This window comes from Hemicordylus capensis, chromosome 2, assembly GCF_027244095.1.
Source record: "Hemicordylus capensis ecotype Gifberg chromosome 2, rHemCap1.1.pri, whole genome shotgun sequence".
NCBI classification, from domain to species: domain Eukaryota; kingdom Metazoa; phylum Chordata; class Lepidosauria; order Squamata; family Cordylidae; genus Hemicordylus; species Hemicordylus capensis.
Genome location: NC_069658.1, coordinates 116878297 through 116893369, shown reverse-complemented (window position 1 = coordinate 116893369; position 15073 = coordinate 116878297). Strand labels below are relative to the sequence as shown.

Genomic DNA, 15073 nt, shown 5'->3' with positions numbered 1-15073 from the left:
GTTTTGAATTGTTTTTAAATTGTTTTTATATTGTTTTAAGCAGTGTGTTTTTAAATGATGTTTGTTTTTATGTCTTTTTAAACTTGTTGTGCACCGCCCAGAGCCTTTGGATGCGGCGGTCTAGAAATGTAATAAATAAATAAAATAAAATAAAATAAAATAAAATATTGGCAGAAAAATGTGTGTAAGGCCTAAATTGAATGTGGCTCACTATAGGGTCTTTTTATGTGCCAGTTTGTCCCAATATTTCATGCATCAGTTACATCACTGTAGGGATGTGCACGAGCCGTTCCTGCAGCCGCTAGCAGGATGGGGAGCGGTTCCCTTAAAAAGCAGTTAAGGATCTCCTTTCCTGCTCATCTGCCGCCCCACTGCTTTTCCAGTGGCGGCACCCACTTTCCCAAAGGCTGCCCCACCACTTTTCCAGCGGTGGCAGCCACTCTGCATGTGCCGCCATGTTGTGCCGACCATGTGGAGGCTGCAGGGAACAGCACCACAGCCACGCACGGCCTTTTGGAGAGTGGGCAGGCTGTGAATCAGTAGGCAAGGAGCTCCCTACCTGCTTTTTAAGGGAACTGCGCCCCTCCAAGCAGGTTCTAATACTGGCACCCGAGCCAGTTCAATGCTTCCCAGAGGAGGTGCCGAACTGGCTCGTGCACATCCCTTCATTACTGTGGACTGACCTCTTCATTTATTTTTTCTTTAAGGCATGACTGTAAGTTCCAATAAAGATGGCTCAGGAATGATAGTCCGCAGCATTATCCATGGTGGTTCCATAAGTCGTGATGGACGAATTGGTGTAGGCGATTGTATACTGTCTATAAATGAGGAACCTACCACTAATTTAACCAATGCACAGGCGCGAGCCATGCTCAGGAGACACTCTCTCATTGGACCAGATATAAAGTATGTACATTACAATATAGTTGGTTGATAGTGAAGAAAAGTTTGTTTGGTTTGTTTGTTTAAATGAAGGATGAACTGCATTTATATTTGTTTAATTTGTTAACTTTGATACAGGATTTGTATGGAGAGCATACACTGAAACTGCTAGTGTAAGTCTAATAAGAAAATGGTTCTCAAACAAGCAATCCTGAAACAGGTCTACAGATTTTAATGAGCATTCAAGAATTGCAGTTTGATAGACCAATGCAGGCTGATTTGCCAGTCCTGTGATCTGCTGCTGCCTTAAGGACTCTAATGCACATGTGGCACTCACTAATTTATAAAAGCCACCCTGTTCACTTTAATGAAGTAAGCAGCTTCCTTTGCATATCTATCTGGCTGTACACCCCTTTGTGCCCCTAACCCAGCCTGGCAAGGCTTACTGGGACTGGCCTCAGAGCGGGAACGGGGAGGGGGTTGAGCATCACCCTGTTCCTCTTACGTCCCAGGCTGTTTGCTCCTTGTGTTGGCCTCTCTCTGGAGTCTCCCGAAACTGCCTGCCAGCCAGGTCCTCTTCCCTGGCCGGCCCCTTATATGCCTCTTCGCAATCTATGCATCACCCTCCTCCTTGTGCAGGGCCAATGCCTATCTTTATTCTGGGTAGTTCCCTATCCCCGACAGCTGCTGCCCCTGCCTTTCCCTCTCCTCCTTCCTCCCTCTCGGGCCCCCTCTCCTCAGGAGGCGTGCTACTGACGTTATCCTTGTGTGCCTCCCCTTCGGCCCTCCCGGGGCTCTGCCCACACCTTGCTAGCTCGTGGTTGAGGCTTCTGCTTGCTGTGGGCTGCAGCGGGCCTCGGGCTGGGTTCTCTCCCATTGGCAGGCCTTCCTCCTCCTCTCCTTGGCTGCCGTCCCGCAGCCCTGCCCTTGGAAATAAGGATGGTTGGCTGCGCCAGACAATATCCCTTTATCTATTTTTATTTTATGAAAATATGTTTGTGTTGCCTTTCTCAAAAGAATCAAGACAGCTCATAATACCCAAAGCATCTCAGTAAAAACAGCAATTAAAAATTCAAAACCAAGAATGAAAACTTTCCAGATGTCACGTATGTTCTAAAAGGAAGGGTGTTATCTTGTAAAGACTGACCTGAGAAGAGGGTCCACCCACAACTGAAGAACGCCCTTCTTTTCACTCTAGCTGAATTTCCAAGACACAAAAAGTATTTCAAGTACTACTTCTCTGACTTTCTTAAAGGAGGAGCATACATATTATGGAGAAAAGCCAACCCTAAGATATGTTGTGTCCCATGAAGGGTGTGTCTACTAAAATGAGTAGTTGCTCTATGCATCATTTTTGAAATATAATTTTGTCTAGTTGTTGTTGCATTGTGTCTAATATTTTAATCAAGAGTATGTGTTTGTATCCAGTTGGGACGGCAATCAAAATGTTTATTTTGCATGGGTGCAGTCTGCGCTCTTTCTGGGCAGGGAGGATGAAGAAGATTGGGGCACCTGTTCCCTGTTCACCCTTCCTGCCGATGACATCAGACAGTAATGGCTGCACTTCATGAAGAAGAGTGTTTTCCCTTCTCCCTGTTCCGCTTTCTGGCTTCCATTCCTCTACATGAGGCAGCAAGTGGCCCAGGTCCTTTTGTATTGCATCTTCCTCTTGTTCTTGACAGATCAAGTGAGCCCACATTGGACCTGAGTTGCCCATTGTCCAATGAGTGTCTCATTTTGCTGTGTTCTGGCTTGGCAGATGGTTGTGTGCTTGACCCAGTGGGGTCTCTGCACCATGTCCTCAAGAAAGAGAATAGCATTGTGCCCCAGGTGACAGAAAACTTGTGTTCAGGCAGATGAAAAATCCTTGGATTTTTTTAAAATCTTCCTTTACCACTGATTATTTTCTTTGAGGAATATTTCTGTAGCGGACAAGGGGCAAAATACAGAAAGTATGACACATGGCATTAAGACAGAAAGATAATGCTTTGAAGTATAACTTTCAGTACATCTTTGACAAGTAGTGGCTGCCATCCTTGTTAATGAACTGTGCGTGCTTTGAGCATCTGCAGATATGCAGTGGAGCCTTCACGCAGCTGACCCAGTCTTCTAGCAGGAGCCCTAGTATTTCTGAGTGCGACTCGCACTCCAGAAATGCTCTGTAAAATTGGAAACATGTTGCTGAGGGCAGGTCATGTCTTTCTGATCCTACAGAGCACTTCCGGAGTTCGGGCAGCACTCAAAGGTATGAGGGCTCTTGAGCAATAGGGTGCTTGCTAGAGGACTGGAGGAGTTGCATGAGGGCTCCCACTGAATGACCACAGAGGCTCAGAGCATGCGTGCTTCATTAAGCAGGGTGTCAGCCAACAGCCCTTTTATTTATAAAATTTGTATTTCACTCTACTGGATGGTTAGGTCATCTCAGAATATAGTCAGTAAAAAGTAGCTTTCTTCCTGGATATCTGTAAAGATTTTTTACCACTGGCATATGCAAATAGGGTATTATTTTTAGTACATTTTCAGAATTCAATGAGCTGTGTTTGAAGTTTTTAATTAATTCTAATTTATTCAAGGGAAATAAAAAGATGTTTTATTCAACACAAGCTCTTCTGTTACAATAAAGTGGTCTATAACTGTTACGTTTAGTTACATTGCCAATGACTTAAATAGCATGTATGTTGCATCTGAAGTTGAGTTAACCAGCCAGCTATGGGATGTTTGTAAACAGATCAAGTTTTAACAGCACACTCACTCAAATACCACTGCATTCAGTGCAACTTATCTCTTAAGAAGTGTGGCATGGATGACTTCATGAGCAGCCTTATTGTTCAGATCTATCTAATGATCTCTCTTTACATGTACACATACACCCTTTCCCCCCCTAAGCAGACAAGCAGATGTGTGGCCTCCCCACAAAGTGTTGCTTTGCTTCTCACTCCACCTTACATTTTCTGTAATAATATCTAAGGTTTTGCTTTTAGCAGCAGTATCAACAGCTGCTTGTAACATCTGCCAGATAATTACTGAGCTGATTCAGAATTCACCTGCCTTAACTGAACGTGTGGAGATGAATCTCTGATCAAGGAATAAAAGATTGATTGCAGTTCCATTTTTCATGCTTGTTAATAATCACCGCTATACACTCCAATAAAGAGCAGATGCTTTCTGGTGGGAGGTGTAGATAGAATGGAGGTGGAGAGGGGGGAAGAGGGAAGAAAATAGGAGTGCACACTTTTAACTACGTGTGTATGCATCTTGCATTCAGCACAAGTCACTGACATTTGTTAACACTATTGTAAAAAGTTGCTGCGTCGTATGCTTCACATTCTAGATCTTCTCCAACACCTGCTGATGATCAGGCCCCCTTTTATGTGTGAGTATCGGTGATTCAAAAGCTCATTATAGCTCTGTGTTGCAACTTGTCTGTGAAATCATTCATGCTTTCATAACAGCCAAAATAGCTGGGATATATCCAGATATAGGTACAGTACTATATACACATGCCACATACATAGAAACTTTCATCGAATTAAAGTCTATTAAGGGAATTGATTCATTACCCAATTACAGTAAACATTATAGTATGTAAAAGGTAGTGTTTTGAAGGCATTTAAGGAATGTCTTCTTAGTTTCTTTCCTTCTTAAATAGCATAGTCAAATCACAAATGGTTGGAGAATTTCATCCTTTAAAAGGGATGAGGTGATTTGAAGAGTCCCACTGATTGTTTACGAGGTGCACTTACTCAAACAGTTCAGTGTGCCAGATGTATTAGTCAAGCAGCTGACACCAGGCACAGTATTTCTCCTGGTTTAAAATGGAGGATGCACCCCACTCTGCTTTTAAAAATATATAAATATATTTATTCAACCAGCTCCCAGGACAATGGGCAAGCAACCTCCTTTCAGCTGAAGAACAGCCAATTAATATAGCATCTTACTTTTTTCTCCTCCTTTTTTACAACCTGACAGTTGTTGTGTAGCTGCATCAGGGATTCCCATTGCATGCTTATTCCCTCTCTTCCCAATAAAAGTGCAGAATAGATATTGGCAAAGAAAGGGGAAATCAGTGCTTCACCATGTCTTTCCCCCCCAGTGTAGGAGGATATCCATAACTATGGGTGGGCACACCCACTTGCTCCTTGGAGACAGAATCTCGTGCTCCAGGGCTAGGATCTCCCAGTTTTGACTCTGTCTCACTCCTCTGCACATGTCTCAGACGAGCTCCAGCATTTTTCTTTGGCATTTTCCTTTCTGCTTTAAATTTTCCTCTGTTTATTTGCCTCTTCTCTGTCCTTGCCTCTCCTCTTGTCTTCCCCCACTTTTCCATTTAAACAAACAAACAAAACCTTTATTTTTGTTCTGCTTTTGTTTCCCCTTTCCCTCTGGCTCTCCTTCGAGACCATGCAGTGGGCCACACCATCACCCTTGCTATTGGAGGACTTGACTACAGTACAGCAAAGGGGAAGAGAGTATGCTAGAAGGAACTGCTCCCAAACGGCTGCAGATGTGCACACCTGGCTCCTTCCAGGGAACATGCGGGCCCTTCGAGGCACACTTGGCACCGTTCAGCAGCCACTCATAGAGACTCAGTCTCCAGGCGCTCCCAGCACTCCACCATTCAGGCCACAGGAAGAGAGTTCGTCCCTGCCACAAGCCACACCAGTCACTATTTAGGTGCTGGTACACAAAGAAGAGGAGGGTCTTGCCAGCCACAGCCCACCAGAGAGGCCTCTCAACCTACCTTGGAGACAGATACTCCAGCTAACCCACACAAAGGGCTACACTCAACCCCAGCTATGCCAGAGCAGCCTATGTAGATCCCTGCTGGCCCTGCCACTCCCTCTGCAAACACCATTTCTAGGGGGATTGTCCCTAGCTCTCCCACACCCCCTTTATGGGGAGTAGCTCTTGGCTGACCTCTCACAGTGGATCAGATGGCAGTGGAGGGCCGGCAGCGGGAGCCCCAGCTCCCTGCCCACCCTGCCAGGCCTGTCTTGCTACCTCCTCAACAGCCTGTGCAGCTGCTCACCCCAATACAGCCCAAGCTGCCAGTTCAGCCTTTACTCCTGGCTATGCCACCAGCAGCCCCGGTTAATCTCCTCAGAACACCCAGGGAGGAGGAGGAGAGTTCCCACTCCTCGGTTCTCTTCAGCCTGACTTGCCTGACTATACCACCCTGTGAAAGGGGGAGATTTCACCCTCGGCCTCTAGCACGTTGCTGCCACAGGTGCAGATCCATATACTCGGCAAGGGAATGTAGTCACTCACCTGATCTTAGGGACCATTCTAGAGGGACAAGAGGGTGGCATAGGAGTAGATTCCTTATAGTCCTCAGTGCCTGCTAACCTGCCTCCTCTACATGGGTTCACTACCAGAAACACAACTAGACCTTAGGCAGGAACTTTCTTTTCCCCCAGCAAGACCGGCTGGCCCAACAAGACCCATTTCTGTTCACTCACTTTCACTATCCTCTGTGTAGAGTAACATCCACCCCCAGCTGAACAGACACAGAGGACAGAGAGCATGCAGATCGTCCACCCAGAGTGCCACCTAATACAGGAACCAATACAGCCCACTTGATTATAGTCAGGCAAAAAACAACCAGGCCTATTACCATGCACAATATCTCGCCTGCTCAAACTCACCCCAATTTTGCTTGATCAGGTTCTCAAGGGGAATCTTCCACCTAAGGAAGGAGGAGTGTGGACTAGGGTTCTGCCAGTCCACTGCCAGTCCAATGTTATTTAAACATGAAGACTTTGAAATGTTATTGTCTGAGAGGAGAGTGGTCTTGTGGTAGCAAGCATGACTTGTCCCCTTAGCTAAGCAGGGTCTGCCCTGGTTGCATATGAATGGGAGACTAGAAGTGTGAGCACTGTAAGATATTGCCCTTAGGGGATGGAGCCGCTCTGGGAAGAGCAGAAGGTTTTGAGTTCCCTCCCTTGCTTTTCCAAGATAGGGCTGAGAGAGATTCCTGCCTGCAACCTTGAAGAAGCCACTGCCAGTCTGTGAAGACAATACTGAGCTAGATAGACCAATGGTCTGAATCAGTATATGGCAGCTTCCTATGTTCCTATTCTGTTATCTAAGAGGTGCAAAGTTTTACAGATGAACCCTGAGTCAGTAGGCACTACTACCACCCAGTCACTGGCTTCAGAAGTATTCTCTGCTACCTTGGCATGCTCTAAACCAGTCATCCCCTTCCTGCCCCTGTTCAAGGAAGTGATTCATGAGGAACCGCAAGCACCTACTTTATCTAAGGGTTTGGGGACACTACCCAAATATTTCTTCAATTTACCTCAGCGCAGTTTTCAGTTCCTCTGGTAGATGCTCCCGTAGCATCCTTGGTCTCGGGTGCAGTCCTGGCAAAGGAGAGTGAGGAACACCTTAAATCACCTTAGAAAAAGTGATTATATATTATGCAAATCCTATGAGGCCCCTTCTTATGCTCTCTAGGCATCTGCTGCCACTTCCATTTTCACCAGGGCATCTATTCCATGGGCCAAAGACTTACTGAATCAGCCTCCCCTGTGACAAACCAAGCTTTAAAAGTAGTATTTAAGCCTTTCAAGGCAGCAGCCTTTATGGCAGATGCCAGCCTTGACAGTATGCAGTTCTCAGTATGTGCCATGACATCTGATGTGGCGGTTCTCAGGGGTCTATGGCTCAAGCCATAAGTCCAAGGTCAACCTAGCTTCCTCTGCCTTCCATGGGGCAAAATTGTTCAGGGAATCATTAGATTCAGCCCTAGTGGAGACAAGGGACAAGGGGGGGAAAGCCATGCCATCCACCAGGAGGGAATTTTGGCAGCCCTTTTATTCTGACACCTACTTTCTACCCAACAGAAGTTTTTACATCTACTCCCTGGTAGCCCACATGTGTCTACAGGTTCTACATGTCTACCAGTTTTTTGATGATCTTCTGGTCCAATCACAATCCCTTCAGCAAGCTCAACAAGACATGCAGCTGTTCTGTATTCTTCACACTCACGGGTTCCTCATCAATAGGGCCAAGAGCTCTTTAGTTTTATCTTGACACTTAGACCACGTGGGAGTGACCATCCAGACTCAGCTGGGCACAATATCCCTGACCCAGGACAAGAAATCCAAGATATGGTCACTCATTCATCAAATCCAGTCACACCTAATAGCAGATGTTATGCAACTGGAGCAGCTCTCAGGCAGCATGATCAGTGTATGCCTGGAAGTCAGACCGTGGGCCAGATAGTACTCCAGGTTGCTCCAGTGGACCTTACTACCACACCAAGATGACATCCTAGCCTCCAGATGCATACACATTCCAGTAACGCCTCAGCTACAACAAGATACTTCAGTCTTTCTTTGCCCAAAGGAAGTTCTTTGGCACAAGTTAGACATCTGCAGGGCACTCACAATTTATCTCAAGAGGACCAAGGACTTTTGTCCAAAGGATGCCTTCTATGGGATCCAAGCCTGCCATGTGAAGAGCTAAACCACCAGCCACAGTGTTCTCTCTAATTTTTTTTAATCTGTGTACAGAACGAGTTTTGTTCTGGGTGGCAGTATCATGGCAGTGTGTGCACACATACATTCAGAATGGAGCCTTCCTGATTCAACCCAAGCGGGATCTCCAATTAACTGAGCAGACATCAAAGAACTTGTGAGTGTGCGCACACCTTAGAGGGAACACTAACGAGCCACCTTAAATAAATTTGCTTTATTTACAGCAAATATTCCTATCTCCGAAATCTGCAAAGGAGCTACTTGGACATCTGCTTCTTTGTTCATTATACAATACAAACTGTTGATTCACCAATCTGCCCAAGCAACATTCGGGTGCATGGTCCTCCAGCAAGTGGTCTTCATCTAATCTCTCTTCTCTGTCCATAACGTCAGTTCCCTCCTGGTGACAACTGCTATGGTATGTCCCATAGTTATGGATACCCTCCTACACTGGGGAATAAAGGGACATTGGTAGTCTTACCATGAAGGTCTTTTCTACCCTGTATATGGAGGGTATCCAGATCACACACAGTTTATGTGTGAGTTTTTTTATTCTTAATTTGGTCAAATTGGCTTTTTCCTTGCCTTTCGCTTGAGAGTTCACTGGTATATATGCTGTTTCATCTCTCATGTTTCAGGGTTCCACTCTGTTCTGTGGACCCTCACTCTTCTCTTGTTTTTACATGTACTGTTGACTGGTTTATTATTCTCTGATTTTTCCTTTACTATATTTCTCTGTGAAGTCTTTACAGTAGTGCTGGAACCTTTCTACGTCTCATTATCACCATACAGTCCTGAAACTGGGAGGTCCTAGCCAGTGTTCTCTCTAACAGGATTCCCAGATGTTGTTGACTACAACTCACAGAATCCCAAGCTGCACTGGCTTTTGCTTGTGGGATTATGGGAGTTGTAGTCAACAACATCTGGGAATCCCTGTTAGAGGGAACACTGGCCCGAGCCCAGTAGCCCCATGGGGCACTAAAAGTCATGAGATCCTATCTCCAAGGAACAAGTGGGCATGTCAACCCATAGTTATGGAAACCCTCCATACACTGGGTAGAAAGAACCTTCACAGTAAGACTACCAATGTTCCTTTCCCACTCTGATGGACATAGAGTGGTGGATGTATCCAGTGCAGCAGCTTGTTTCAAGGCACATGTCAGCTTCTGTCGTGGCTCCATGACCCAGTTTGGGAATCATTCTGTTAATGGATTCAGCCTGATTTTTTATAATGTTTTTTCAGCATTACATACGTATTGGATCAAGTGTTGCAATACTAGCAAAGATATCTGTATTCCAAAAATACACAGGTGGTCTGATTACATTTTAGTGTTCTGATCTACCCAGAACACTTTCTTAATGTGCTAGTTACTGATACAATCATGGATGTATTGATATCTGGATTAATCCCACTGCCATATTTTCTGTGTCACTAATGTTTAATTGTCTTCACTCTGTAACCAAAAGAATCTTGGCTATCAAGCCTGTTGACTGTATTGTATGTTGTCCTGAATGTGATCACACATTCCATTATTTGGTATGTTTCTATCTTAGTATGCACAGGAGAATTCTTGCGTGGGTTACTGAATCAAGCATGCAATTGATTTCCATTTGTATTGCATGCTGCATCATGTTTACATGGCTGTCTTCTAACTTTGTTTGGTGCAAGATATAAATCTAGCTTTACTTTGCTGTTTTCTGAGGGCTGACATGCAATAAGTTTCATTCTTCACAGCTTTAGGTTTGCAATCTGTCATGGACTTGGAAAATCTAGAGGCCTACAAGTTATCTCTCCATCAATTTACACCTATCGTCCTAAATTCTCTTTCAACCAGTACTGTGTGGTTCTGCACAGCTGGAGGATTCTGCTGCTAGTTTTCAGCTAATGATCTGGAATTTGAAATAGCTGTTCCAACCCTTTGAAGAAACTGGTTCTACTATTAGCTGCTTATATCCTGGCCACCAGGATACAATTTATTTTTTGTCTGGTTAAAGCATTAGTAGCTTCTTGATCTTCTTATTACTTAAAATGCTATTTTCATTTACCACTGTCATTTCATCATAGTTTACTTTTTTCTTAGGTGCAAAAAAGTGTTTTTGTTGCATTTAAAGGGATCTTTGCTCTCCATATACATTAACATCCATTTTATCATCTTAACCACAATTGCTACTCTCTCTTTTTGAAAGATTTTTGTTTTTTGAATAAGGAATAACCACAAAAAGAAGAGTGCATTTTATTTGGAATTGATGCCTGTGGGTGGTGTGGGTAATTCCTGTGTCTACGTCTGACAGTCTTATCATCTGAATTTCTCTATATATTTTGATGTTCCGAATTACCTGTTTCCAAAGTGGAATGGATGGATTAGGATTTTTCAGTTTTTATTATTATTATTATTATTATTTAAAATTGTACAAAGCACTGTACATGTACGGTTTGCTGCAGTTTTCAGTTCATTCATGGATCCCCCCCTGCATTTTGAATGCACAGATGTAAATTGATAAAACACTTTTAAAAAGTAACCTTGATGTAATTGTATGCATAATTGCATATGATTACATCTGCTTTTTCTACTGTGTTTTGCCAAAGTTCAGAAACACAAAAGTGCATCAATAAAACCCTATAGAGCAGAAATCTTGATCTGATCTGCTCATACTTAGGTTTACCTCCAGATTGCTTTCTTGTAGTGTTTTATCAATTTATCACCTATATATCAATAATGCAGAGCAAGGGTTCCCAGCATGTGGTATTCCCAACGCTGTCCTTGGAGTCGCAGGTGGCGGCGGTGTGCAGAAGTGCTTTTTACCAACTATGGCTGGTACGCCAGCTACAACCCTACTTGGAGAAGTCGGACCTGACTTCAGTCATTCATGCGTTGGTAACATCCAGATTGGATTACTGCAATGCGCTCTACATGGGGCTGCCCTTGAAGACTGTTCGGAAGCTTCAGCTGGTTCAGAATGCTGCCGCAAGGATGCTCGTGGGTTCAAGTTGCTTCATGAGCCATCTTGCGTCAGCTTCATTGGCTACCGGTCCGCTTCTGGGCTAGATTCAGGGTGCTGGTATTGACCTTTAAAGCCCTACACGGCTTGGGGCCAGGGTACCTGTTGGACCGCATTCACCCATGTGAATCTGCTAGGGCCCTCCAATCATCATCTCAAGGCCTGCTCATGACCCCGCCACTAACAGAAATCTGGTTGGCAGGGACTAGAGACAGGGCCTTTTCAGTTGTGGCTCCTCGGCTTTGGAACGCCCTCCCTGAAGAGCTTCACCATGCTCCCTCCCTCAGTGTTTTTTAAAAAAAATCTTAAAACACACCTTTTTAAGGAGGCTTTTTAATATCATTATTTTGTTGTATCTGGTAGGTTCTTTAGCTTCTTTAGGGTTTTATAATTTTCAGTTTTAATTTGACCCTAATAATTGTTTTTAATCTGACTTTTTTTTAAAAAAAAAATTTTTTATTACTTGTATCTGTGTCTATGTTATTGTTGTAAGCCGCCCTGAGCAGTATTGCACTGGAGGGGCGGGGTATAAATATTTTAAATAAATAATAATTCCAGATGTTGCTGAACTACAATGTATTGTAGCTGGGGGTGATGGGAGTTGTAGTTCAGCAGTATCTGGAGTACCACAGGTTGAGAATCCTTTATGTAGAAGAAATAAGATGCAAATGAATTGAGGAAATTGGACGGCTTCACCAACAGCACACATGCATAATACTTGAATTAATTTTAGAAATTCTCTAGGTTAAAATGAAATTCAGGATGGGTGGAACAAAAGGCAAAGTAAATCAGAGAAGCTATAAAGGAATGGAATGGAGAAAATGCTTTTATCTCTCGTAAGTCCATCCCCATTGAGTTGATAGAGAAACAGGCAGTTGACAGGGAGTTGAACAAGAACTAAAATGTTTAATTTTATTATTTATTTTTCACATGTATGTTTTGCCTTTCCAAAGCACCTAAAGTTATGTATAAGAAATCAAACCTATTTAAAAGATTTAAACCATAAAATAACAGAAAAAACCAGCAGAATTCACTATTTAAAATAATAGAAAACAAGTGTTAATCCATAACCCAAACAAAAACAAAGTGGGGGACATGGAGAGGCTGTTCCACATTTCTTTGAAAGACCTGCTTCATAAGAACAGCCCTGCTGGATCAGGCCCAAGGCCCATCTAGACCAGCATCCTGTTTCACACAGTGGTCTACCAGATGCCGCTGGAAGCTTACAGGCAGGATTTGAGGGCATGCCCTCCCTCCTGCTGTTACTCCCCTGCAACCAGTACTCAGAGGCATCCTGCCTTGAGGCTGGAGGTGGCCTATAGCCGTCCGACTAGTAGTCAATGATAGACCTCTCCTCCATAAAGTTATCCAAACCCCTCTTAAAGCCATCCAGGTTGTTGGCTGTCACCACATCTTGTGGCAGAGAATTCCACAAGTTGATTATGTTTTCTGTGAAAAAGTATTTCCGTTTGTTGGTCTTAGATGTCCTGGCAATCAATTTCATGGGATGACCCCTGGTTCTAGTGTTATGTGAGAGGGAGAAGAATTTCTCCCTATCCACTTTCTCCACACCGTGCATGATTTTATAGACCTCTGTCATGTCTCCCCGCAGTCATCTTTTTTCTAGCCCCAGGTGTTGTAGCCTTGCCTCACAAGAAAAGTGCTCTAGGCCCCTGATCATCTTGGTTGCACTCTTCTGCACATTTTCCAGTTCTACAATGTCCTTTTTTAGAAGTGGTGACCAGAATTGTATGCAGTACTCCAAGTGTGACTGCACGATAAGGGCATTATAATAGCAGTTTTATTTACAATCCCTTTCCTAATGATCCCTAGCATGGAATTGACCTTTTTCACAGCTGCCGGACATTGAGTTGACACTTTCAACGAGCTGTCCACCATGACCCCAAGATCCCTCTCCTGGTCAGTCACCGACAGCTCAGATCCCATCAGCGTATACTTGAAGTTGGGGTCGTCCCAGTGTGCATCACTTTACACTTGCCAACATTGAAACACATTTCCCATTTTGTCGCCCACTCACTCAATTTGGAGAAATCCTTTTTGAGCTCCTCACAATCCATTTTGGATTTCACTACCCGAAAGAGTTTGGTATCATCTGCAAATCTGGCCACGTCGCTGCTTCCCCCTACTTCTAGATCATTTATGAATCAATTAAAAAGCACCGGCCTCAGTACAGATCCCTGGGGGACCCCACTTCTTACTTCCCTCCATTGTGAAAACTCTCCATTTATACGTACCCTCTGTTTCCTGTCTTTCAACCAGTTAGCAATCCACACATGTACTTGTCCCCTTTTCCCATGACTGCAAAGTTTCTTCAGGAGTCTTTAATGAGGAACTTTGTCAAAAGCTTTTTGGAAGCCCAAGTATACTAAATACTGCAAAGATTTACTTTTGCAGAAGCCATGCTGGTTCTCCCCCAGCAGGTCCTGTTCTTCTATGTGCTTTACAATTTTATCCTAGAGGATGCTTTTCATCCATTTGCCTGAAACGGACGTTAAGCTAACTGGCCTGTAATTTCCCAGATCGCCCCTGGATCCCTTTTTGAAAATTGGTGTTACATTGGCTACTTTCCAGTCCTCCGGTACAGAGCCTGATTGCAGGGATAAGTTATATATTTTAGCAAGGAGGTCAGCAATTTCAGATTTGAGTTCTTTGAGGATTCTTGGATGGATGCCATCCGGCCCTGGTGATTTGCTAGTTTTCAGTTTTCCCAGACAGTTTAGAACATCATCTCTTGTCACTGTTATCTGACTTAGTCCTTTAGCCTCCATCCCTGAAAAGCCTGGTTCAGGAACAGGTATATGCTCAATATCCTCTACCGTGAAGACAGACACAAAGAACTCATTTAGCTTCTCTGCAACCTCCATATCTTCCTTAATAATCCTTTTCACTCCCTCATTGTCTAATGGTCCAACCGCCTCCCTGGCAGGTTTCCTTCTTCTGATCTATTTTAAAAAGTTTTTGTTATTCCCCTTGATGCTTTTAGCTAAATGTTCCTCTAACTCTCTTTTCGCCTCCCTTATTATTGCCTTGCATTTCTTTTGCCAGAGTTTGTGTTCCTTTCTGTTCTCTTCATTTGGACAGGCCTTCCAATTTCATAAGGAAGTCTTCTTCCCTTTTATAGCTTCCTTGACATTACTTGTTAGCCATGCTGGCATCTTCCTGGACTTAGTGGTACCTTTCCTCCTTTTGGGTATACAATCTAACTGGGCTTCTAGTATTTAAGAGAACGCCTTCTTTGCTATGAACCACACCGCTCAATGAGATCATCTGGAGAGGTTCGTCTGCAGTTGCCACTGGCTCGTCTGGTGGCTACTCGGGGACGGGCCTTCTGCATTGCTGCCCCAAGGCTTTGGAACACACTTCCTGTTAAATTAACAGCCTCCCCACCCCTTACAACTTTTAAAAAGGCAGTTAAGACACATTTGTTCACCCAGGCTTTTAATTAGACATTGTTTTAAGTGTGTTTTAATAGTTTTAACATTTTAATTTTTCATGTGTTCATCTTTTTATTGGTTTTAATTGTTTTGTAAACTGCCCATAGAACTCACGTTTTGGGTGGTATAAAAATGTGATAAGTAAATAAATAAATATTGTGGTTTTGAGTAAACTCCATGCATTCTGGAGTGAAGTGACTCTCCTGATTTCCCCTTTCAGCTTTCTTTTCACAATACTTTCTTTTCACCGTTTTG

General features: G+C 43.7%; 1 protein-coding gene across 36 annotated transcripts in view; it reads left to right on the top strand.

Annotated features, from left to right (window-relative positions):
* The window catches only part of MPDZ (multiple PDZ domain crumbs cell polarity complex component), a 186390-nt gene that overhangs the window by 98137 nt on the left and 73180 nt on the right, over window positions 1-15073 (top strand). For 23 of the 36 annotated variants that reach the window (XM_053294929.1, XM_053294920.1, XM_053294922.1 and 20 more), the window contains 2 exons: window positions 708-906; window positions 4214-4255. In XM_053294929.1, coding sequence (XP_053150904.1) covers window positions 708-906; window positions 4214-4255 — 241 coding nt within the window. The remainder of the gene's footprint in view (window positions 1-707; window positions 907-4213; window positions 4256-15073) is intronic. The other 13 variants (XM_053294949.1, XM_053294946.1, XM_053294944.1 and 10 more) reach the window with 1 other exon arrangement.